The 27,231-nt window shown below is 43.2% G+C and overlaps 1 protein-coding gene across 1 annotated transcript in view; it reads right to left on the reverse strand.

Annotated features, from left to right (window-relative positions):
* Positions 1-27,231, reverse strand: part of LOC143172797 (netrin receptor DCC) — a 579,706-nt gene that overhangs the window by 297,991 nt on the left and 254,484 nt on the right. Inside the window, exon 3 of the mRNA XM_076362578.1 lies at positions 11,297-11,581. Within this exon, the coding sequence (XP_076218693.1) occupies positions 11,297-11,581 (285 nt within the window). The remainder of the gene's footprint in view (positions 1-11,296; positions 11,582-27,231) is intronic.

Below are 27,231 nucleotides of genomic sequence, written 5' to 3' on the forward strand. Positions count from 1 at the left end.
GGCACCCCTTCCTTAAAGCGGACATCCACAATTTCCCCTCAGAGCTGAGATCCAACTTGAACAAGGGGATGGTGCTGGATGTTAAAAGAATTCATTGACCAAAAAAGTCTGTGGGACCACAGACTGCAAACTCTGCAGTAGAGTGTGCCACTGAAGGTGGTGCAGTCTCCACCCACTTATGTTTGGCAGGGAAAAAAATAAAACAAATAATTAAAAAAAAAAATCACTTAACATGTTCTGAGTAAACTCTACAAAAAAGCGCCGTGACACAACAGACCTCGTGAGGAAATCAGGCCTTTTTGTGGGCTTAAGGAAGCGGTACACATCAGCACACAATTTCAGCACCTGGTTCAGATTTGTCTGATAAAACTCCTCACAGTTGCACCAAGTGCAACCAGTTATTTCCAGCTGAGAAATAAAAAAGATCAGACCATCAAATTAGATTTTTACATTCGAGAGGAAGGAAAAACGAGTGAGGAGATTTAAAAGACTAAAGGGCCATTAAATCTTGTTTCTTGTATAAGACAGGCCACCGAATCACACCCATCCTGAGCTCAAAAGCATGTTTGAATAAAGCGCATTCCTCAGGAAGGCACCCAGTCTTGATTATAAAGATATCCAAGGTCTTGTTATGCCCTTCTCCACTTGATTAAAGAGCACTCAGTGTATTCTCCCTGACAAGGTACTTGTAACACCATAATCAAGCCCACATAATCAAGTAGCTATGGAGTAAGCTTTAGCAGATGAGATGCCCTATGCATGAAGCCCTGGCTCCATTGGAGGCATTGACTTCGTTTCAGCCATGGTTTAATCTGTCATGCCCCAACACGTCATTCGTGGCCTGAGCTCACAGCTACGATGCCCCCATCCACGGGGACGTGACAGGACACCTCTTGGTCTTTTTCAGCATTAGCTTTTCAAGCAAACTGCTTGACTGGGACCACGCGGAGCAAGCTGCTCCCCCCGAGGGGCCACAGACCCCCGTTGCTGCCTGTGCTCACAACACACACGCTCGGAGCCTGACGCTGGACCAGCGCCTGGGCTGGAAGCACGGGCTACGCTGACTTCCCAGCCTGCAGAGCACCCATCACGTTGCTGGCATTTGTTGACTTTATTTTATATATTAACGTTTAAGAATGAAGAGATATACCTAAAGCCAATTATAAAGCAGTGAGCTGTAAGAACTTATTTTCCCCAAAGCAAAACCTCTCATTTCATATTTAGCATTTTTCTTGAGCACACGATGTGTGGTACAGCTATACACATATTTTCCATGCTTGTTAAATCAATGACAGCTGAAATTCAAAACCACAAATAGGATTTGCGAATGCGTATGTGATTTCAGTAGTCCCCATTACACCGATATCTGAGAATACCACACTATTCGCAAAAAAATATATACCTTCACAAAGCCTTATTAGGATAAGTCTTTTCATCTCCTTTTTATAGACGGCTAATGGAGTAATTGAGATAGTCTGTGATGTAACTAAGGACATATATGTATTCTGCAGCAGGGAAAGGTCCTGAATTATCTTTTTTTCCTCATTCTTACGTTAAAGGCATAGCTTCTGTCATTTTACCAGCATACTTTGTAGTCAATCACTGATCATTCTCTCAGCAAACCCTCAGATTTGTGTCAATATGCATTGATAAGAGTTGAGGACGTACTTAACTCTCGTACCAAATTGGTCTTAAGCAAGTGGAACTCGAGGCAATGCAATTTATTTCTGTCTTCCAAGGAAAATGAAGTTGCAAGGAGTTCACTTGGATTCAGCCATACAGATACAGCTCTTCAGCACTCGAGGAGAAAAATGTTACTGCAGTATTTTAGCCACATTATATACTGGAAAAAAGGAAACGCTTTCATAAAAATGTTTTGCATCCTGTTGTATGGCATCTTATTGTGCTAAGCTACTTCGTGCTACACTGCATTTGTAAGCGTTCTTCAATTGACAAAAGACTCCCATCGTATCATACCCATGAACAATTTTCTGAACATATTTGGATAATATTGTACTTTGGCTGGTACAATCTTATTTTTTTATTGCAGCAGTTTTTATATTGCAAATTGCAGAACCGAGATGCCTTTAATGTGACACTGATGTGACGGAATATCTCTAAGTGTTCATAGTCACATTTCTAAATTCGATTAGAAGATATAAAGATTTATACCAAATAAAACCCAATTTTGCTCTCTGCTGTCACTGAAGAAAGGCCAGTAAAATTCCCCAACCTGATCTCACCATCGTGCCTAGAGGCTGAACACTTAATCCCAACGAGAAAGCAAGGGTCATACGTGAACAGCGTTCGAGAAATCTGTCATTAAAATGATATCGATCTCTCAATATACAGAATGCATTAAAATGTATAACCAGAATGCAGTTACTACTTCGGGATTTTGCTTTTTTGCCTCCGCCTCCCAACCCCCTCACCAGCATTTTTCTGCTTCAGCCCTTCTGCCCTCCCCTCCCAAAAAAACCCAAGCCTGGCTCAGCAGAGCTCTGGGATGTGACATGACCAGGAGCATGTAAGTAATAAGGACACACAAAGATCGTAACATTAGCACCGACATGAATCTGGGCGTTAAGACATTCTTCTTACTGTAGTAACTTCAAAATACATTAACTAAAGTGCAAGGAAAATTGTGCCAAGTTCTGCTGCAACAATGAGACTATACATCAGGGGTCCTATTTCTAGCTTTAATGATGATTTCTTGCGAGACACTCAGTTTCCTCGTCCATAATGAAGACAAAAATATTTACAGCCCTTTGGTATGTTCTTCGAGATCCTTAGGTAAAAGAATAACATAAAATTTATTACTGCAGGGGTAGAGAAGGGACATTTTGCTGGTATGTATTTACAAGACAAAAGGAGGAAGCTTTTTCTCTAGCCATTAAAGTTTTGGAGGCAAAATTGAAACAGAATGAGGAACTGTTCCACAACTACATTATCTTCTATCCGGAAAATGGAGAACAGAGCTGAGGCAAGAAAGTAGCAACACATTTACAGTTACTTTCAGCTGAGCAGCGGAGCTTTGGCAGACTTTATTTTAGACCTACATCATCCTTGAGATGCAAAGACACAAGCAATTAAAGAGCAGTGGTTTGATCCAGGTAGTAACTGAATCCAGAGAAGGACCTAATACAAGATTTTCGATGCGGCTCCATGAATATAACTAGAGAGGAAAGAGATTTTACTCCCGGTCCTAGTCTGTTTTGAGTTGAAAAAATAAAAATAATTTAAAAAGAAAATCAAAGACTAGCTTAAGTTAACTTTCAGAAACAAGTAGCAGCCCCAAACTCATTCATAGCTTGTAAGTGGGACAATCTTTTAAATCATTTTTATGGCCATTCTCTAAGCCTCCTCCAAACCTCCTGCAACATTTCTGAAAACGTGGTCGCCTGTCAGACCCACCACGTCACACTGACCTCAGCATGGAAGTCACACGTCTCCTGTACCACGACCCAGCCGTCACCGGCATTACCCTTACCAGGATCTCATTAGCCACTCTCACAGCACTGTCTCACCCGTGTTCTGCTGATTACTCAAGATGAACCTCCAAGATTTTTGTCATAGGATAGGGTTTGCTCCAGCCCCTAGGGTCTTTTATGATATGGCCAACAGGACCAGTCACATTAAAATGTTCCTTTCTTTTTTTCTAATTCTGCCCCATTTATAAAGTTCTGTCTAGTGATCCACATTTTCAGTATTTACCACCTCTGTGATACAAGCATATGCCTTCAATCGCAGTTTTATTGTTATATGGTATATTAGAGAGTATAGGATCGAGAATACATCCCTGGCTCATAGTGAGGACTCCCACTAAGAAAAAAACCGTATCTGCTCAGTAACCATTTCTATTTGGAGACTTGATGGCTATGAATCTGGTCTAGCATATAGATGCTACATTGATTTTCAATTTCTCTATCATCTTAGGCAAGAAATCCTCCCAGAAATCTACTATAATGATACAAATTATCACCAAAAACTATGTTGACATCTGTTTTCATACACTGATATCGACTGGCTTTAATTGCAGGGACCATCCTATTATTTCGTGTCTCAAAGGTGCCAGCCTGACAGACCATCAGGTACTCAAGGGTTGCTTTGATCCAGACCACTGGAATCTTCCCTATTCAAAATTTACGGTCAAGAAATAAGTCCTGAAAATTTCTCAGCTCCTCCAGGAGCTACATTTTTATTTGGATATGATGACCTAAAAACATCTGGGTTTGGACAAGCTTTTTAAGCCACTCATGTCAAGATAATACTCATTTTTTTTAAAATATAAAAATATCTTTAAATAATCAATGTCATACGTACAAGCACATATCTTTTCAAAAATTAGGGTGTTTTTTTTTTTATTTTTCTGCCTTGTAAATATTGAAACAAGTTCTACCACTTTCACCCATTCATAGTAATATTGTTTCAGTTATATTTGAAAAACATTTGTACCCTGAACTTTACTAATTCTCGCTATCTTCCATGTCTCCGATTCCTTTGACTCTCCACAAATTGTTGTTTAATTCATAACTCCTATTATCGGATTACTTGCTCCAATTTTTAGATTTTTTCTAATTTCTTTGTAACCAGACTGCCGAGGGTTTCAAATAAGACTGCCTTTCCTTTCAGTGTGTTATAGTAACGTTGTATTGTGTATATATAAAATATACTTGCAATTCCCCAGTAGCCATTGGATTCATTCCACCGAAGTTCTCTCTGCCTGCTAACTTGACTCCTGCACGCGGGCGTTCTCCCCTGGTTTGAGAGACAACTTTACGACATGTAGTGGCGATGAGACAGTTGCGTATGTCTTGCTAGCAAAGTGGGCTAATGGCAGAGAAGCAAGCAATGTGTTTCATGCAATTAAATAAAACAAAACAAAAGCCCCCAGAAAACCAAACCAAAACCTACAAGTTCATAAAATGCCACACCTGGATGCAACCTTCAGTTGCATCCCTCATCTCTGATGTTTAAGATCTATAATAGTAATAAGTCATTAATAGTCACTACTAGTCTATTAGTATGTTATTATTGGTTATAATTATTATTAGTATGAAATGGTCCATATTAAAGCTCTAACACCACTATTTAGCATAAAACAAATCTCAAAGCAGGAATGCAAAGACTGTTCCAACACTACAGAATTCCCTTTTGTTCGGGATGCTTTGCAAACTGCATTTTGAGAGCAGAATCAGTGATAAATTTAAAGCGAACTACCTTGTCTTCTCTGTACACCCAAACTGGCAGGCCAGCCTATGGTCCACCAGTTGACAATATCGGCATCCCCAAGCTAGCTCAATTTCATAAGGTTAATCATAAACCAGGAACCTTCCCATAACAATTAACGCTTTCAAAGACATTCAGAAATAAGTTACGTAATATTCTTAAGGCCCTTGTTCTGAACTCAACCTGCGCTTCAAACGTAAGTACTAAACCCAATCCCATTTAGAGCAATCACCGAAACCCCTATGCATACTTCATAAACAAACACACTAATCTGGCAACCAGCCAGGGAGCTGCTGAGCAAACAGCGCTGTAGTAGATATTAGTTATTGTTCTGGTGACTGCACTGATCTTGAGATCAGCTCCGTGCTAAGGGGACGCGCTGCCTGCGCGTACGTCTCTGCCTGCCTGCTCATTTTTATTTCCAGCCAGGCAAGCTGCTGTAACATGGGAAACTGATATTTATATGTATTATGTAAGAGATTACTTAAGCGCTAAGACGACTTATCTTAGGGGAGAGAGGCAAAAGAGCTCATTCCCCAGGACTGTTAATAAGTATTTTAAATTTAACCTTTTTTTGTTAAAGGTCAAAAGATAGCTAGCTTATAAAGTGACCCCAGCAACGCTATTCATTTGGGCAGCTGGAAGTAGGGATAACCCAGACACTGGAAGTTATTACACGGATCTTTTGTAACTAGGAATTTATCTTGTAAGAATACACGTGGAAAGACAACAGCACGTGTGCGTGTGTGAATACTCTCCCACTGCTGCCTTGTTTTCAAACGTGACTTCAACAGAAGACACCTTCGGAGGATATATTTACCAAACAAGAAAATATTTTTCCCCCAATCCACCTAAATTCTACTAATAATTAAAAAAAAAAATCAGAGTAATTACACTATTGCTAAGTAAACACAGCACGTTCTGTGACAGGGCATACCCCATGCAAATGGTTCTCCCCTAATGAGGTAAAAATGAAACCTTTAACAGAAATTATATCAATTCAGCAGCACAAGTGATGCCTACGCCGGGTGCGCTGCTCAGAACAAGGCTTTTGATCCATTTGTTGCTCGGTTTGAAAGGCAGGAGGAGCAGCGACTAAAAATCCAACCTTGATTTAAATGCAATTGACAGAAAATTCAGTACAAAAATAAACAGTTCCAATGGCTATTATTGGTTTTAAGTGTTTAACTTTTTTCTACTTGCAAGAATATAGCTTCAGGTTTCCAGTCATTAGTTTTTCACCTAGTTCATAAAAGACTGCCGATTAAAGAGCCTCTTCCCCCAAGTGAGTGCTTACAGAGCACACTACCAGCAAGTCTATAAAGACCTGGATAAAGTACAAAATTTCCCATGCATTTACCAAAAGGCAGGCTACGTACAGTAAACACAATAGTTCTTTTCTGAACTAGTATTAATTTATCAATATTCGCTCCTTCAGCTACTGCCTCAAACTGGAAGCTCATGTTCAGCTGGTATTCAGATTTCTGGTAACAGAAATCCCTTCCAAAGCATCCTTAGCTCCAAAGAGAGGCGTAGCACGCTTGCGTGCATCACCTTGCTGGTAAACAAACATCAAAATACACGTGGTGCCAACGAGTTCAGCTTATACCATGCTCTGGATCCATCTGTGAAGGGAACCTGACTCTAGTCTCGTGCATCACCCCTGCAATTTCTGCATCTGTAAGTGACACTTTTTTTTTTTTGCTGGGGTTTTTGTTTGGGGTTTTTTTGTTGTTGGTTGGTTGGTTTTTATATGTACTAATCAGAATTAGGGCAAGGCACCCCCTGCAGGAAATAGGCACTGGAGAACATAAACGTGAAGCTGGTTAGATTTAAAAAAAAAAAAAAATTCACAAGTTCAGTATGTATTTTAAGTGGGCCACATCTGTCAGAAATCTGTTTTCATCTAAGAATAAACACTGTAAAGCACTAGCTGTTGAGGTTAAGAATAAGGTAAAGACCCGACTTGGACAATCACTGGCTGTTAGGGAACGTCCATCAACACAGGGATCCTCCCAGGGTATAAAAGATGAGAAGAAATCTTTAAGTTATCTTTGCACCTGATGCAAGCTCAGTGTGTTGCATGAGGAACTGATGGCTGAGCTTCAAAGAGATTGCGTGCTTGAGCTTAGCCAGACCTTCCTAAAGACTAAGTTTAACTATAAAACTCATATTAAACAACAAACTCATATCAAACAACATAATTCAGTATATTCCACCCCTTTCATTTCCCATACAGACATTTACCAAATGGGATGTCCTCAGATAAGGTGCTTCCTGTACTTGCATGACTATTCAAAATCAAGCTAAAACAGTGGTAACTGCAAAACTCTGTCAGTACCACGATGTTACGCTGCATTTAAGTAAGTCTAACATTACAATCGCTCTTCTTCTAAAAAGTGGAATCACTTAAGCATCAGAGCAAGCCTGAGCTCACGAGGCAGCTTCCGTTGCGGGCAGTTACTTAAACATGACCATCAACCTCTTCTTCGTAATTCCTTCTCATGGGATCCATTTCAATGCGGTCCTTTTTGCTGCTGTTATCCTTCCCTCCTCAGAAGCGCAACCGCGGGGAAGGAGCTGAATCACACAGCAGCAACCAAACTCTATTCGCATTAAACAGGAAGGAATTACATGATATTGTTACCTTATCTTGCACTGCAGCTCAGAGTGAGAGAAGGAACCTCCATAACAGACAATACTACAGCGGCAGATTACTTGAACGTCTAAATGATAAATGCAGGATTATTATTTATAAATAGAGAATTAATAGCTTTCAGGCACCAAACTACTCAACTTTTGCTTTTAAAATATAATCTGTATTTCTGAAGTGTACAGACCTCCCAAAGAAACTTACTCATTAATTCACAGAAGCAATGAATTCAGCTAAGAATTAATTCCTTAGTACTGGTTTGTACAAGATACCCCCCCCCCCTTTTTTTACAGTAACATTATTTCCTCTAAATTAATTAGGTGAGTGCATGTAGTTATCTGAATATGTATTGCCTCATGTTTTCAGTATTTGCCAAAACTTTTCACCTGGGATTAAGTTTCTGGACCCCAGAGAAAAGAAGAGCACTTCAATTAGAAAGGTGAAAAAATGTGCATTTGAAATGAGCTTTCTGCAAAAAGCTGCAATAGCTGCTCTTAAAATTAAGAGCAATAGATAAAACCTGACACATTAAAAACTCCTCAAGAGTTTTGCTTAGGTTTGTTGGGCTTTTTTATACAAGTTCTTCAAAATCTGTTCTCGCATGGCCTGCGTGCTTCTACAGGCACATGGTTTCTGATGGAGGATTTAGCGAGGCTGAAGCTTTTTGTAAAAATCTGTTTATTGATGTGCTGGGGGGAGAATCAGCCCCTTCCAGAGCTTCCCCGGGCAGAATCAAACCGCACATCGGAAACACACTTGCAAATGGTCCCTTGTAAAGTGTCTTTTAGTTATCAACGTAAAAACTTCCTGCTCAGTGCTTTGCCCCCCCGCTAGACACATTCATACACCTACAAACCACTTCTCTTTGGTAATGGAGGTTGAAGGCTCAACTACTCCTTCATTTACATGGTGAGTTAAAACTACAGGTTTGGGTCTGGTAGGGTGAATCTTACTTTTTCGTCCAGGCAATCAGTAATTTCTTCATCCAAATATTTTGTTTTTCTAACCTGTGTCATGTCGGATGATTAATTTTTTCTATCAAGAGGAGATCCAGGTATCTCCAGACCCACCATAATGTCAAATCAAATATTTAAGCCACAGGCACTTCAACTAAAGAAACTAAATGACCGAAGATGTTCCCTCGTTCTTTTTTCTTGCATTCTGTTTGGAAGCTGTAGAGAAGATGAGAAATTATTTGCCAGGATTGTGGTCCATTTCGCCACAAATCCTGACAGATATGCTGTGGGTTCAAACAAACCACAACCACTATCTGTGGAAGAAGCAGCATTTTAAAAATACAGAATTATGATATACTACCTACACTTTTTTTGTTGTTTTGTTGCCTATTCCTTTGAGTAAGATTTAAGGCTTTTCTTTTTTTTCCTCTCCGCTAGGGGAAAAAGGCCAACCAGAGTATTCCGCCTTCACTAATTATGGAAGAGGAGAGCTGCAACTGAAGACAGATTTCTACCAACAAGCGAAAACAGGAGAAGCAGAATTACCAGCAAAGTATCAGATAGCTCTGAACCATCAAAGCATGCACATGAGAACAAAATTCCCAATAGGCTTAATAAGATCTGAATTTTTGTTTCAGGAGCACCACTCATTTCCTATAAGAGCTGCTGTCTGCTCAAATTATCCTGAAATGAGACCTTGTGCTGCTTGCCCTAAGCCAAAGTCTGACGGACTCCACTAGTCCCTTGTTCTATATTTTCCTCATTATTTGCTCCAGTGTTTCCCTGTTATAAAATTTTAACATGCCGGGAAGACATAAATTAACTCCCTTCTCTCCTGTAGACAGCCTGAGAGAGGCCATTTAGCCAGGATGTTAATGACCGAACCTGGGAAAAGGAACAAACATCAATCCGTCCACAAATAAGCAGAAATGTAGATGCATGGCAAACTAACAATGCTCTGAGGAGGCCGAGAGAAGTCTTCCAAAGTCTGTCTAAAATAAAGTTTTATGGTTTTCTTAATTTTAATCGAGACATCTGAAAAAAAATTTTTTCCCCGTGGATCTCAAACTGCCATTAATAACCACGGAGGCAGGAATGCCTCAGTGCTGCCCGATGCATAAGGAGCAGCACAGGGCTCTAAGGCTCACGGTGAGCTTGGAAGCCCCAAGAACAGCCACCCTGGGGCAGCCCGTTAGATAAACCAACAAACGGGGAACAGGTCCACGCTACAGAGATCGGGCACAAACCCTGGTCACCAAAAGATAGGGAAGAACCTGCAGGTAACTCTAGGTGATGTGGTCATCCCCTGTTGCCAGCTGTTCTGGCCGTTATTTTGCTTTGCAGCTCCAAAAAGGATCAATACCTACTACTGTAGCAGAAAGTGAGGACATGGGCTTTGGTTTGTAATCCTAGGTTTAGAGGGGGGGTGGTTTGTTTCTTTTGGTGTCAAATCGCAAACACAGAAGAAACTGTAATCCCCCAAATTCCACTGCAATAAATCCCAGAGCTATTACAAACCACTCTTAGAAGTGAGGATGAACTCAAGTTTCACATGTTGTTAGTATATGGACACTTCCCTAGGACTGAGCCTGGCCTTCCTGACTTCTATAGCATTTGGACCGTCTCAGAAGTCTGAGAATCCTGCTCAGTTACCCCCTCACTTAGTGAGAAATCATGCAAACCAACAACATTACTCTAGAAAATGCATATATGAAAAAATTTCTAAAAATACATCATCCCTGTCCCATTTAATTAGTGGTTACACGCATGTAGAACTAGAAGGGAAGGAGATTTTGCAGCAATACCTTTTTCAAACCACTCTTTTGGTGCTCAGATCTTGATAGTAAACTGCCATGGTAACCATCTATTTAGCTGATGAGTTTATTAAGAGGGAGAGCAAGATGCTCACTTGACCATGAATTTAGGAACATTACCTGTCACAGTTAAACTGTGTCAGAGCCCAAACTGCGGTCTGGGCAACCTGGCAGATCACATCAGGCACTGAAGTATCCAAGCAACCTAACTTGGAGTAGGTAAATTCAGCAGCTAGTCCCAACAGATTGCCTTTCCAGTTAATGGAGTGAGAGGAGCTCTTCCAGAGAGTGCTCAGGGAAAATAATTCCAGTGCTCTCACCAACACTGTGAGATGGGAAGTACTTGCCTCTCTCCATTGACCATGTAAAAGAGACCAGCTTCATACATATCTAAATTTGGTACTTGAAGTTAGGCAGCATGAATACTTTCCTAAGGTGTCAACTCCTCACCTTTGCATCCAACTGCTTCTAAAGGTCTCCAGGCTCTTCCATGTGAAGAAGAACTTGGAAGCTTGTAGAAGTAACTGGAAAGAAAGTGGGATAAATCAGCCTAGCTGCCCCAGGAGGAGTGACTGCTCTTTCAGAGAACCAAAGGACACGACCAGACAAAAGAGAAAGGCAGTGTAGAAGGGTCCAGTTCTTACCTGCCAAAACTCTGACTTCTGCATCATTTCCAGTTCTCGAACTGGCTGGGTTTTTCGCCAGGCATCTGTAGATCCCGCTGTCCCCATGCTGAATCCTGCTGATCTGTAAAGCTCCGGAGGGCAGGACGGCCACCCGCGTGTCGGCCGGGCTCAGGAACAAGTCGTCCTGGTTTCGCTGCCAGTGCACCACAGGCATGGGCTCTCCAACAACTTCACACTTCAGAAGAACGGTGTCTCCTGCAAAAGCCGTGACAGATTCTGTCTGGGAAAGAAACCTCAGCGGTCCTGCAAACACAAGCAAAAAAAGCAATTATATAGCTGCTGATAATAGAAGTTGCATGCTGTTTCCATGCTGATTTGGATTTTGTTAACAATCCAGAGTAAAAAAAAAAATAAAAAATTTATGTGATATTCTGAAAACTACTTGGAGATCGCTATAATGGTGGCGTAACTAACACTTTCCTTTGGACATTACACTCATTAACATCAAAGAAAAGATGTGTTATCAACATAGAGTAACAAATTGCACCTGTTACAAACTCAGTCAGGAACAGCTTTAACGAAGTACAGACACACAATCATGCAATACAAACTGTTCAGAACAGGGTGGCATTCAAAGGAACACACAACTAAACCTATGTAAGGTTAGGGAAATGTTACAGTCGCATCTTGCTGTATTTCTCCTTCCCTATGCTCTTCCCTCAACATAAAAGGAAAAATACTCCAAAAAGCCTCTGCTAAATAAATCACTTGGGTCACATAATCAAAGACTTCAAATGAGGAATGGCCCGTGTCTGTTCTTCCATGAAACGTTTTTGACTCGCGAGGTAAGGAGAGCAGAGCTGGGAGCTTTAATTGCACAACCTCCAGCTGCCCCAGCCTCACTCGGTGCAAAAACCTGAGGACCACGTCCTTCACGTGCTACAGGAGAGAAACCCGGGCAAGAACAGGACACGGTCTGCAAGATTCAAAGTGCAAGCGAAAGATGATGTCAAGATCATGGACTTTATTACCTGGAAGCGTCGTTGCTTTACAAAGAGCATAGATAAACTCGCAAAGAAGGAAAATAAAAGAAAAAAAAGAAAAAAAAAAAATCAGCCCTCTTTGCAGCCAAGTATGAGAAGGACAAATCAAGAAGACAGGCTGAAGCACCTGCTTGGATGAGGGATGTGCTAGAGATGGTGTGGACATACCTGGGGGACCTGCCCTGGCTCTAGTCCTGGCCAGTCCCTAGAAACGACCCTACCAGCCCCCAGCCCGGCCGGGCACACTCGCCTGCCTGCAGGGACAATTTGAAGCCATACCAGTAAATACGATCACTCAGAAGTGTTTACAAACACACACCAAGTGTTTGACAGAGTGAAAAACTTAGAAGACGACACTAAAAGCAACTAAAAAGTATATAGGAAACAAGCATCTTTTAGATTGTATCAGCCAGCATACAGTGACAGCTTTCAAAAAGGAGCTGTCAGTAGAGGCTATTAAGCAGCTGAGGAAGCAAAGAATAAAGACCCCAGCTTCCCAGACAGTAAAATGCCACCCAAACGTTCGGCAAAAGCAACGTACTGGGGAATGATCACATACCGAAAAGACATTTGAGTGGGAGCCCCAAGGTGATTTCCTGGTTCAAACACCTATTTTCTGGTGTGATTTTGGCCACCCACCTCTCGTCTCGGTTCTCCTCCTCAAACACGTTGCTCCTACCTCCCAGAGCATCTGCAAGGATGAGATCTCGCAACCCGGGTGAAGCGCTTCCATGAGCTGAAGCGGGGAAATTCTTCAGCAAGACTGAAAGTGGCTCAGTGAAGGCTTCCTAATGGCATTTCCACACGTGAAAAAGAGCCTACGTGAATCTACTGTTGTGTGGACAGCAGTATTTCCCAATTGCCATGTTTACAAGTTATCCCTATGAACAAAGCGAGTGAAGAAAAGGCAGTCGTTCCCAAACCCATCCATGCAAGCCCTGCCACCCGCTGCACCCTCGCACACGTTCCCGTTACAGCGAGGATGCTACTTTCCAGCCGAGCTATTGGCACAGATGCACAAGCAACAGCTTTTCACCACCAGCAAAGCTGGTGCAAGCTAGAAAAACAGAAGCATTCAACACTTCAATTAAAAAAATTTGAAGATAAACGCAGTGTGAACAGTGATGGGAAGCTGTTGAAAACTGCAGACTTTTCCAGGAGGAAAGACAGCTAAATTTAACAATTTACTGTAAAAACTAGGACTAAACCAATTGCCACAGAGGGACCTTTTTTCCATGGCAGCACCATACCTGCCATGCCCCTGCGCACAGCCAGCTCACACTTTGCCCTGTCTCTGCACCACCTCCCTTTCTGCAGGTGCCCCCACTCTTTTTCTTTTAAAGCTTAAAAAACCGTAATAAAATCTATGCGTAACAAATCAGGACGTTGCAAAAAACCTTTTGCTGTGTCCCAGTGAAAAGACACTGACCACCTTTTTCCATGGTTACATTCAAAACTTGTTCATCTCTCTGCAGGACCGTAATACGAGATCTTAAAACTATCACTGGGTCTTTACAGCTCTCCTGGCTTACGCCGATTTATTTTAAAGACAGTTTCTGAAGCTACACAGATGTTTAGGTTGTCGGGAGCTGGCTCAGGGGAATGGACCAACAAATACACTCTGAGAAAGTCACTTTCCGAGACAGACTCTGGAAGGAAACACTGCAGATCCTCAGTGATGCTTCGCTCCGTAGCCAAAGGGTCACAGATGCACCTCCCTGCATTATACTCAAACCTACTTAGGAAACTTAATTGAAAGCGGTACCCAACTCCGATTTACCATGCAGTCTGGTTGGCAGCCTATCAGGATCCCCATCAGATCCTTACATCCCCTTCCCTTACAGAAGACCCAATTATTAAGCAATTAAAGTTCACTTAATAAAAAGGCTTATCATTTGGGGGACAGACCTCGGGGTCTGGAACATGTTTGGCTATTGAATATTCAGCAATTTAGTAGCACTCAGTACAATCCCCCAGAGAAGAACTGCTTTAAATGCTTTGTTTGTTTCAAATTAAAGTCTGCAAGGTTACTTAACATCAAGACAAGACCTTTTTTCCCACTTCCAATTCACATAATAGCTGAAGGGCAAGAAACCAAGGTAATGAAAGAGAGTGATTTCTTTCTGCTTGCTTCAGAAAATAGGAAAGAGAGCGAGCATGGGTGAGTGAATCTGGAAATGTAAATATTTTAGAAACTGCTGTCTAATGCTCTCTTCCACGGACTGGTTTCCAAAAGGGTGCTATACTTTAGTTACTCTATATTCTTTTTTGTTTGCTAGCTCCCATTTACAATTCTGAAAAGATTTGCACCAGGTAATGTGCAGCAGAAGTATCAGAACAAGACCTACAGACTTCACCAAATAATTCAAGTACAGACGTGGTGTTCGGGTTCATTCATAGAAACGGGAGCCAAATAAAACTGTTCCCCCTTCTTGTTGCAAACCCCATCTTATGGGACTGGAAGCCGTACAACTCAGAGGAGATAAAACTGACGAAAAGCTGGACACTCAGATTTCTGATTTAGAAGAAACTAATTGGGGGGAATCAAGTTACCAATATGCATTTAGCAATAGTTCTATAAAGTATTGCCAACCAGGGAATTCCTGCAGTACGGTACCAGACAGCCACTCCTAGTACCGCCTGTCAGCCTAATGAGAAGGACTCATAAGGGAAATATTTTAATATTACAATAAAATGAACATTAATAAGGTATTTTATGCCTTTGCATTTTTTTATACATGAAATTCATAGAATCACAGAATGATTTGAGTTGGAAGGGACCTCTAAAGTTCATCTAGTCCCACCCCCCTGCCGTGGGCAGGGACATCTTCAACTAGATCAGGTCGCTCAGAGCCCCGTCCAACCTGACCTGGAATGTTTCCAGGGATGGGGCATCCACCACCTCTCTGGGCAACCTGGGCCAGTGCTTCACCACCCTCAGCGTAAAACATTTCTTCCTTAGATCTAGTCTGAATCTCCCCTCTTTTAGTTTAAAGCCATTCCCCCTTGTCCTGTTGCAACAGGCCCTGCTAAAAAGTCTGTCCCCATCTTTCTTATAAGCCCCCCTTAAGTACTGACAGGCTGCAATAAGGTCTCCCCGGAGCCTTCTCTTCTCTAGGCTGGACAACCCCAACTCTCTCAGCCTGTCCTCATAGCAGAGGTGCTCCAGCCCTCTGATCATTTTTGTGCCTTCCTCTGGACCCGCTCCAACAGGTCCGTGTCTTTCCTGTGCTGAGGGCTCCAGAGCTGGACGCAGTGCTCCAGGGGGGGTCTCACCAGAGCAGAGTAGAGGGGCAGAATCCCCTCCCTCGACCTGCTGGCCACGCTGCTTTGGATACAGCCCAGGATGGAAGTTAAACGAATTTGCCACAAAGGGCACCTCGGTGCGAAGTGAAGGAGAGGAAGGTGCCTTACCGTCTGAGAAGCTGAGGATGGAAACCTGCCCGGTGTTTCAAGAGCAGACGAGGCCAGAAGGTGACACATCAGGTAATCATAGACCTATTTACCATTACCTATTTTCAACAGCAGAAAAGTTCAACCGCTCCTCAAACTTGCATCTGATATTGGAAATACTTCAGCCTGCTAGGAGCTGAATATTTCAAATAATACTTATCCCCACCAGCTGGGACTATACTCAAACTACACCAGAGGAAACAAAATCTTAGCAAGGAGATGCTACTTTGCTCTACAGTCCCAGTTTCCAGCTGCTCTCTTTGCTTCAGCCATTGGCCTGGTATACAGGAGACCATGGACGATCTCTTCCTATTAGCCCTCAATTTTCATCAAATTCACATGCCCAAGCTAAAAATATATAAACAGCATTAACATGTGAGCATTTGTCCTTCACGCCTAAATTAGACCACCCATCTCCCAAGGGCTTCCTATATACTCGGTGCAGAGAGTAGGGCTTTCCTCTAGACAGGCAGAGAGGAATCCCTCTTGCCTTCACCTGGATGGGAAACCCATGGGGATTAACCTAATTAGGTGACAACATATTAATTGTATTAATACCCAGATGGGATTAATCAATTAAGAGCTCATGACCACTACAAACAGGGCAACATGACTTTTTTTTTTTTAAACACAAACCACATTCAGTACTCTGACTACGCAGAGCACATTTAAATCCTGACAAACTTCACCCTTGAACACCAAGTACTGCAACCCAGCCTGCAATGCACAGACACGGTCCCTGCTGGTAGATGACATCACATACAAATACAGCGTGAAACAGGGAATACGCAGGCCTCTGATGGTTGTGATTTATGATGTGAACATATGATTGCCTGGATTCCTCCTGACTGTGGAGATGCACATAAGCAAAATTAACTAGAAGTTAACACGGCTGTTTGAAAGAACATAAATTATGGGTAATGACTATATAGTCAACATCACATATCAACTGTATCCTAAACCGGTCCATCAGAAAAATAAGATATTGAAAAGTAACTGAGAATTTCAAAGAAAGAGAGCAACACAGCATCCTTAGAAATAAACTTATACAACTCTAAATTTGCTATCTTTTGTTTTCCCCAGGTCTCGGGTGTTATTTTTGCAGCAACCCGGTTGTAACCCACCATCGCAGCCCTCTGGAGATACCGAAATGCAGCCGACTGCTCCACTGAGCATCCAGCAGCTGCAACCAAAGGGAGAACAGACACAGTTTAAAGTCTGGAAGTTTGATTTAAGAAGTCAGACTTCAACAAGAATGACTCTGGCCTATGGCCCTGTCTGCAGGAGATAAGGATCGACACAGGCTTGGCATTAAAATTGTGTAATGAGATCCAAGTAATTACTTATGAAGCACAGTGGCAGGCAGGTCCAAATAGCTCCAGATTAACTGAAGTACAGCTACGTACATAGTCACGTACACAATTATTTCAATTATTTTATATGTGTGTATATATATAAAAAAAATCTGAGTGCATCAGTCTTTAATTTGTATTATGTAAACAAGAGACAATATCATTTCAATTTCTCAGATGAACTGAGTCTCTAAGATACAGTTTAAAATATTGAAAGGCAGCATAGCCACAGAAACTGGCATCCCACTAGCTTATAAAATGTGGCAGCTTCTAACCAAGAAGAGTTCCTGGGGCTTTTTAGGCACTTTTAGAAATGCTACAGTGACTGACTTGCTCGCTCAAGGTCACAGCAGAAACCCAGGTAAGCAGGGGTTTGAACCAGGCTTTCCCAAGCTCTTCTGTGAATATACTAGTGTTTGTTTCTTTCCTATAAAGCTCGGTGGGAGTTTCTTTTGGGGTACCCACAGACGGAAACAAACTGAAATACAGTTCAAGGGCAGCCCAGGAGGGAGAGGAAGGTTGGGTTCATGCCGAGTTCTCAGTTTTTCAGCAGAAAGGAGAGAAATCCTCCTAAGGGAATGAGCTTAAAGTACAATTCAAGCCTGTGGGCTCTGCTGAAGAGGGGTCGAAAATCTACTTCCTGCAAAGAAAACTTAGGGACCACCATCACCAGATACCCTAAAAATAAAACAATACAGGAAGAGTTTAAACAGACACTATTATGTTTAATATTCATTGAACAAGTGTCAAAAAAATACCCACTTAACATGCTTTTCTGCTCTCCTCTTAGCATGTGTCTCATTGCTTTTGGATTGAGGAGTGACTCATCCTGCTTTGTGCCAGGGGAGTTGAAAGCAGCTTAGATGTTTTCAGCCAGACTCATCCCAAACTCCAAGCCAAACAAAGCATTTGGCCTCATTTCAGGAGAACCAAACTGTGATAGCTTTTTTAGCCTACACATTTAAGGGCGAGACAATTATTTTTGCAACTTGTATTTAGCATTCAATTATCATACTAGAAAATGCATCTTGCCATTCTCACTGTGAAGTCCTCCCGTCTTTAGACGGCCCTCAGAGATCCACTGTGAAGACTGAAAGGGGCAGTCCCTGCACTTCCCTCTCTGCAGCCCTTTTGGGAGGAGGATAATTTAGTTGACCTCAAATAGCAGCACAGCGCTGGAGGGAATCTCAGTACTGGGTCAATTTATAACAAAGTCAAAGAAACAAGACACAGATTTTATAGTTGACTGTAAAAGCAATAGTGTGTATATATAAATAGATACATGAGAGAGGATTCAGGGGAAAGTTTAGGCTCAAACACTTAAGCTGTGTTGCAACCCTGATGCTACTTAGCCATGGAAGTGCCCCAGTTCCCCAGGCATCCTCACCTTTTGAGGACGTTTTAATCCTGATAGTTTACTATTACATCAGATTCCTCATATAAATGCCAGGAGAGCCACCGTGTCTCCTCTTAAACTACATGGAGAGGAAGGTCAGAAGCCATCTATTCCTCCATCAGCCCTACCCTCATGTGGACACGTTCACAGGTTCACTGTTGAACTCGCTGTAGATGAGATAGAAACTGTACTCAGGAACAGACGATTCAGAACATCCCACGTCGGAAGAAAGTTTCCCCTTTTCTAGTACGGGGGCACACCAAGGTCTCCTCCAGCACAGCAATTCCCTCCCAGCGTGTAGAGTCCATTACAAATATTATAGTATCAACTCTTGGCAGCAATTTAATTCCACCAAGAAAGGCTAGCTGGAGGAAGATGGAGCCAGGATCTGCCCTTTGATGCCTCTTACTTTTCACCGGAAATAAATGAACTTATTTTTCTGAAAAAGACTTTTCCCTAACCTGTGTTACCGATGTCAGCTCAGATTATCAAAACAGCAAGAATTTTAAAATCTAATTTACTTGTCACCTTTTATGCGGCTCGCTTACTGGCTTCGCTCAGCATAACGTATGGAAACAATCTATTTTTTTCCATCCACATATTTATGCTGTAGGGGGATTTTCATCAAGCATTCAATGCCTTCATAGTCAGTTCTACTTAGTCTTCGCAGATCTTTCTTTCTGATTCAAAGCACTAGCACAAAGCTGTTGTGCCCGAACACTCCACACATGCAGGATACATTCAGAACAACAAAAATTTCAATTTTAACTGAATCATTCAAGTACAACCCTTAAGATTGCTTTTCTCTTCATTATACAGATTTTTCAGCATTGCAGAGCTCATGAGAACCAAATTTGTCATTCTTCAAGATCACGGCTTGAAACTATGACCACCTTATAGCCACAGGCAAAAACGAATCTCCAGAGCTCCCCGCCTGTAGCTCTCCAGGGCTGTTCAGTCAACGGGTTGGATCTAGTTCCTCTCTCTCACAATTCCTACAAGATACAGTCTTAAGCTGAAAGCTGTGGCTATTGGCTGATTTCTCAAAGAGAAGGGGGAAAAACACAGTGGATATTCAAAGCGACAAAACTGCTAATATTTATTAACAAGCCTACGTGCTATACTGAATCTCTGGGAGTGTAACTCCCTGTCAGTCACAGTAGCACAATACACCTGTGTGGGGAAAAGAAATACTACCCTAAATTTTTATCATCCACCGACAAGCCCACCTACTGCTTTGCCCCTGTTAATACACAAATCAGAGGGTGTAAATCTCTTCATCTTCCTGTCGGCTGCTCTTGCCAGCACTCGTGGCTTGCAGCCAGCGAGGAGAACAGGCTTCCCGCCAGTCGCCAATGAAATCATCAAATCTGCTCCTCAAACAGGAAATAAGCGAGAAAATAGGCCTTTCTATATTGCTGAAGAATCTAAAAAGGGCCATATTTCAAAATCTCTAGAACAATAAAAAAAAAAGCAGGCTCCCTCATTCATGCGCCATGCACTGGGAGTTCGCTGGTATTAGCATCGTTTAGTCCATTATGTTTAAAGCCCTGCACTTGGAGCAGTGACTTTGCTTTCATAAAGCACCGCAGAAGTAGTATAAAGATGTCCTGAGCAGACCCGCAATCTCTTGATGTAACAGTCTACAAATGTAACATGATATTTTTGTGACTTGCCTCATTTAAAGTACTTCAGAAACACCTTGAAAAGACCTTCAGAGCAATTAGGTGTAACTCCAGCCACACCTTCCCATAAACCGACAAAGTCTTCAAACAGGACAGAGGCATCTCCAGCTCTGGAGGAAAAGAACAAGCGATGCAGTCGCCCCTGCCTCCAATGAGCAGGGATTGCTCCTGGGCTACCACCAAGCTGAGCAGTACCACGGAACAACAGCAGCCAGAGCTGAAACCCTGTCAAATTGGCGCCGAATGCATAGGCAAGCCATTGCCCAAGCGAAGCTTGCACGGCACGACAGCCCTAGTTACCCCAGCAGATGCAGTAAGGGCTAGTGTGGTCTGCGAGACTACCACAAACCTCTCTACCATGCAAACCCTATCTGTTGCAGCGTCTGAATCCACCTGTCTGCTTTGAGCCTCATCTTTCAGAAACCTGGAATGTCTAACGTGACGTGAACTGTGGTTTATTCTCCAGTGATGGCAGTAGATGTTTCTGATGTGACAGACCAGTTCTGACATATCAAAGGTCGATCTGTTCAGAGAAAGGAGGGGCAGGACTCTGCTACCATGAATAACAGATTCTGCCTAGACAGCAGAGACAATGTTTATGCATGTTCCCTTCCTCTCCCTCAATCCAGTTCATGGACTATCCTTATACAGTGTTTTGGAGAGCCAGAACGTATATAAATTACTACTAATGCAACTCACAGCAAAAGGCTTCTTCTCTGCTCCCTCCTCCACTGACTATCCATAGAAGATCAAATTAAGTTCAAGGCATCAGCCCTCTAGTTTAAGGCACTTAATGGTACGGGCTCAAGATATCTATTTAAAGAAAAGATCCATTCAAAACTCTCAATTATCAAATACCATTCATCTTCAGCAGACATTCATCTCACTTGTGCTGAAGACCAGACTTTCTCAAGGACTGGGACAGACCATGAAGCAAACTCTTGCAAGAAGAAAGATTCATCAGAGATTTCAAAATCTTCAAGACACAAGCACAAGGGGAAATTTATTTTAAGTCATCGAGTGCAACCATAGGGCATCTCACATATGCAGGGTGTGATGGATAAGTGTGCAAGGTATATGTGGCTCTTTCTTAAATGCCTGAATGCAGAGAAAGAGGCCAGACAGCCCAAGCACTGGGGTTGCTCGGGAGAAGATGCAGAGAGGGTTGTGCAAGGCGGTAATAAACAAGTGAAGAAGATGGGGAACACTGGAGTAGAAGATGCACATGCAGCAACTGATGTTCTGGCTGCTGCCCATTTGCTTACTTTCAGCTATTTTATGCTTTTAGGGTTTGTTTCAGTGGGCATCCATATTCACGGCTCTTGCCTGGTGAAAATCTTTGAAAGCCACTTATTCTGCTAAAGCTAACTGCAACTCCTCAGGGGCAGGACATGCCACTAGCGATTAAAGGGACACCACAGGTCAGGGAACTTAGTTTGGACAAGCTTTCAAGAGTATGAATATTAAGCCTTTGACTCCACAAATGGAGTCAATTCCCAATGGGCTGGGAATATCTTACATCACTAATAAAGATGAGACCAACAGGATGTTTAGACATTGTACGCAAACCCACGGGATGTGAAGCAGCTCAACCCTCGATAGGTTTAACTATGCCAAAGGAGGCATTCATTCTCTCAAGTGCTGCAACACAGCTCAAAAGACAAGGAGGGAAAAAAACCCTAAAAGTTCATCTTTTCTCTAGACCACTATCTGACATGCTGCACGAAAGCACACTTGAGTTCCATCTCGCCTCATTCCAGACACTGAGAAGGTGCAAAGCATATCCACCAACTTATCGTACCTGCTTCCCGGTGCGATCCGAGCACCATGGACGTGACTATTCATCCCTGCAGCATTCCTGAAAGGTGGGAACTCCCCTCAGCCCATCGTCGGCCACGGTCCTACGGGGACCGGCAACGCACCTGGAGACAGCGCACTTCAGCCATGCACCCACGGGACAGCTCTTCACCTCAAACACCTAACTCCTCTCTTCTTACATCCTCTTCACATGAGGATATAAGCCACAAGATATTTTACCCGACAGCAAAAACTAGAGAAAACTATAGAGAGAACAAATTAATTGAAAAAGCAAATTCTGACAGATTCCACGTGATACTATGGTGCCCATCCGAAAACTCAAAGTCACGCAGCAAACCACATTCTCAGAAATAATATAAGACTTAAATGAGACGTTAAATGGGATGCTAAATTATTTTTCTCAGTTGGCTAACACTTTTGAACTTACTTTCATATTTTTAAGATCTTCCATTTCAGCTATATTCTTTCCCTTATAGTGTAAAGCCTGTGTATTCTGCTAATCATAAGCTAAGGGTTAAGGACAGCCAGACAATACCCCCCCTCCCCTTAGTTACTAGAAATATGCCCAAAATACAAGAATTGGCTAAATTTTTTTTTTAAATTGGCTTGAATTTTTTTTTTAATTTGTCTTCAAAGACAAATTGCAACAGCATATGATCCATATTAGGGAAGACATCACACACTACTCAGCTGAACACATAAGAATCAAGTTAGAATTGTTTTACCATTATAGGTAGCAATATTTCTCTAAAAAAATCAATTCCTCATAAGCCCATAGTATTTACTTATGGGAGATCTATTTAAATGTGCTTTTCCACACATTAGGATTCAGCCTCCACCCTCTTTTTCCCCATCATTAAAACTAGCAAAATTACTATTGCCCCCACCTCCAAGAAATCAGTGGCTTCCTCAGGAAAGCCACTAAAACCAGCTAATAATTTGGGTTTGACAGATTTACCAATGTATCTGCAGGCCAGTGAAGCATTTGAATCATGTGACATATCTTTTTATGAGACAAATTTGGTAAAAGCATGTCAAAGCCCAATCCTGAAATACAGCTCAATAAATGAATTAACTGAGCACAGCGTACTCTCTGTGGCCATTAAAACTGGAAGAAACGCAGGCGGAGGCAAATACCAACTTGAGAAATGCAGACACAATTGGCATTTTATTGAACATTAGCAGGCAACCCTAAATCACCGGCTATGGTTGTGTATAAGTAACCATTTAGCAGCAGTGGTATTTGTGTTACAGCAATTCCCGGGGCCCCAGTGGGCTCTGTTGTTCCATTATTACATACAAACACAGGACCGGTTCAATGCAGCATAGGCACCAGGCACTGCACGTGGAAGTGGAAAGAATAAGGAAAGTGCAAGGAGAGGGAGGTGAGAACTGGCAGCTAACGTAGTGCCACGCTGGCAAAAAACTCCTGACCAAGCACCAGAGCCAGGCCTGGGGAGAGAAAATTGACAGAATCTGTACGTCCTCAGATATGGACACTATTTGCCCATATTTTCCCCATTTTATTCTACAATACATATATAAAGCATATGCTATGCTGCCAGTTCAGGTCGTCTCTGAGCCCAGCTCCGTGTCCTAATTTGCTGAACATCAGCCACTAGGTCTGGACGATGGTAGCTTCTAGCTCGAACTTCAGCCCTTGGGGAAGCCAGCGAAGAGGAGAGCTCATCCTCTGCAGCGACCTGCTGCTCCCCATCAGCTGCGGGGTGGTACAAAACAGCCTCTTCACGTCCTCCCATCCTTCCTGGGCTGTAAGAGCTCTCCTTGCCCCTATCCGTGCAAAGACAAACTCATCTGCTTAAAGCACAACGATTTAAGTTGGCTTGTTCGATTGTGGCAGAAAGGCAAACGGTTCACACCACCGGGTACAGCTGCAACACTGCACAGAAACTGGTCCTTACGGTTTTCCAGCTCACATCTGCCATGACTTGCCGAAGCAGGTCTGTCTAGTATGGACAAAACAGAAGCAGCAACTCAAAAGCCTTGCGGATTTATTGCCTTGAAGACAAGCAATAGACATTTTAGCAATAGCCTGGAAAACAATTTGGAAACAGAGTAGGAGGAAAAAAAAGTATTAAAGTTATACCAGGAGAAACCATCTAACACCAATTTCATAAACAGCAGAATAATCCAGTCCCTGATGCTTTCCCTGGCTTTCATGCACACTTTATCTTCCATTGGCATGTGTCCTCGAACACTGCATCCTCTCCCTCCTCCTTCCACAGGGACCATGTAAGGACTAACAAGGTTACCTCAGGCTTTAATGTGTATGCCATTTTAGTCCACAAAACCATTTAGCAAACGAGTGACCAACGTACCCGTTTCTGACTGCGATGCACTGCCGCAGAGCAGGCAAGGCAGAGGAAGAGAGGTGCGAGATCCAGCCAGAAAACGGTACGTGCTGCATGGTGTCCTGGCCTTGGTCTAGCAACCTCTGTCTCAGGAGATCAGACACTGTCCTGGCACCCAGGAAAAGCCACTGGCTACTCTTGAAACTCTTGTATGCAAGGAGTCAAATCCTGCTTTATTTATGCACACGTTTTCAATTATTTAAGTGCTACTGACTTTAATCATAGAATGGTTTGGGTGGGAAGGGACCTCTAAAGGCCATCTAGTCCAACCCCCCTGCCGTGGGCAGGGACATCTTCAACTAGAGCAGGTCGCTCAGAGCCCCGTCCAACCTGACCTGGAATGTTTCCAGGGATGGGGCATCCACCACCTCTCTGGGCAACCTGGGCCAGTGTTTCACCACCCTCAGCATAAAACATTTCTTCCTTATATCTAGTCTGAATCTGTCCCCCTTTAGTTTAAAGCCATTCCCCCTTGTCCTGTCGCAACAGGCCCTGCTAAAAAGTCTGTTCCCATCTTTTTTATAAGCCCCCCTTAAGTACTGAAAGGCCGCAATAAGGTCTCCCCGGAGCCTTCTCTTCTCCAGGCTGGACAAGCCCAACTCTCTCAGCCTTTCTTCACAGCAGAGGTGTTCCATCCCCCTGATCATTTTCGTGACCCTCCTCTGGACCCGCTCCAACAGGTCTGTGTCTTTCTTATGCTGAGGGCTCCAGAGCTGGATGCAGTACTCCAGGGGGGGTCTCACCAGAGCAGAGGGGCAGAATCCCCCCCTCCCTCGCCCTGCTGGCCACGCTGCTTTGGATGCAGCCCAGGATACAATTGGCCTTCTGGGCTGCGAGCGCACATTGCCGGCTCATGTCCAGCTTTTCACCCACCAGTACCCCCAAGTCCTTCTCGGCAGGGCTGCTCTCCATCCCTTCATCCCCCAGCCTGTATTGATACTGGGGGTTGCCCTGACTCAGGTGCAGGACCTTGCACTTGGCCTTGTCGAACCTCATGAGGTTCACACGGGCCCACTTCTCAAGCTTGTCCAGGTATAATGGGATGCTCCCTTCTGTCACGGGCCACTTTCTTGCCCATAGCACCAACAAACCTCTGCTGATAAAATGGTCTGTTCCGACAGGGCTTAGCTCTTCTCTGAAAGGAAAAGGTAATGATGATAACAGTAATAACATCACTGGAAACCACAGCCCATTAAAATGCAGCAACCTGCTAGCTCCGTTCTGGTGGAATACTACAGCATTGTCATGCTTTACCACAAATCTAAGATGAATCAGCAGTAGCTTCAGCACCAGTAAATAACTTGAATATTTTTATAGAGTAGCATCTCCGACTTCAAGTTTGCTCTTTATCAATAGCACAGGATAGGTTACATCAAACCAAACTGCCCCAGCAAGTGCCGCAGCGTTACGTTTTCTGCACGGGTTTATCCTCATTTCCCCTCCTTCTTTATGACCGCATACAGAATATTATATGCGCCATGTTTGCATTTCTCTGCTCCATATGTCAGGGTTAGACAAGGATATATTGTAGTGATACTAGAGGTACTTAGTGCAAAATAAAGAAAGTTGCCCCCAAGTGCAACTCAGGTGGCCTTGTCAGTTCAGAGGAGAAAGTCATACAACATGTGAAAAGCAGCCTTTTTCCTTCCTTCCCCAAGTGGGAACGCCAGCATTTCGGAAGGAGCTGTTCAAAATCAGCCTTCTAACATCAAAAAGGATGTTGAGTGCAAATAAATAAAATCAGAGAGAGAAAACAGGATCAGAGTAGTTAAAAGGCACGGTGGCATCTTTTTAGCTTTTGCAGGTAATATACAGTGCATTTACACAAGGCTATTTATCCACTGATCTCAAAATAATTTATAAAGTGTTAATTGACTCATGAAGCTTCGCAATTTTCCCCTGGGAGAAAAAGTAAAAACATCATTTATATTACATGAGAGCTGCTCGGGAATTTTTCAGCGTGATGGTGTCTCATCATGATTTTTCCACTTGGTCAGTGGTGATTCTGCAGAGCACAGACCTGGACGGTGCTGAGCTCCCGTCGGCTCTCCTGCCCAACAGCTCGCAGGCAGCTCTGGAGCTGCTAGGCCAACACTACTTCAGCCCTGCCATGCGATTTCTTCCAAGACAGAGACCCGCGGGTCCCCAGGACCCCTATCACAACATCACAAGTCTACAAGCAGTGACTCCAGCAACCTCGCTGTGTACACGGGGCAAGAGGGAGGTGGACTGCAGGCGCAGCATCTCCAGCACACACCAGGCTGTTCTGTGGGCAGGAAAGATAGCGCTGCCCACCGGGCAGATCATGGGACCGACGTTCTGCAGCCCTTGTGATACCTTATTGCTTCTCTTTTCGGTTTGGGAGGCGAGTTCAGGAAAGTCACTTCCCTGTGCTTCATTCTCTCCCTCTGCACAACTGGGAGCAAGGACAGGATAGAATGTTGTGCCACCTCCTGAGGAAAGGCATTACCTAAGATTCAGGGGACCTTACCTCTATCCTGAAATCAAAGGAAGAACAAAAAAAAAGATTTCCCATTTAAGATGCCTAACTCACAGGGTAGCTACCTCCCCGTCACCGCTGAACAATGGTGCCTATTGTGCGACAATTTACTTGCAATTAAAAGCCAGAAAAACGCTGACACAGTCATGCTGTTTACCGGCACCTGCCAGAACGCAGAAATCTCCACGTTCCAGAAAAGCCGTAGCAACAGGCACAAGGAAGAGGGAAGTTTGCTTCCAATTTGCTCTTGGCACGAATCCCACCCCAGCCGGCAGCGAAAGGCGACTCACTCGACCAGAGAGCGCAGCGTGCGCTCGCTGAAGCCCCCATATCC

The sequence above is a fragment of the Aptenodytes patagonicus genome, chromosome Z (assembly GCF_965638725.1).
Source record: "Aptenodytes patagonicus chromosome Z, bAptPat1.pri.cur, whole genome shotgun sequence".
In the NCBI taxonomy this organism is placed as follows: domain Eukaryota; kingdom Metazoa; phylum Chordata; class Aves; order Sphenisciformes; family Spheniscidae; genus Aptenodytes; species Aptenodytes patagonicus.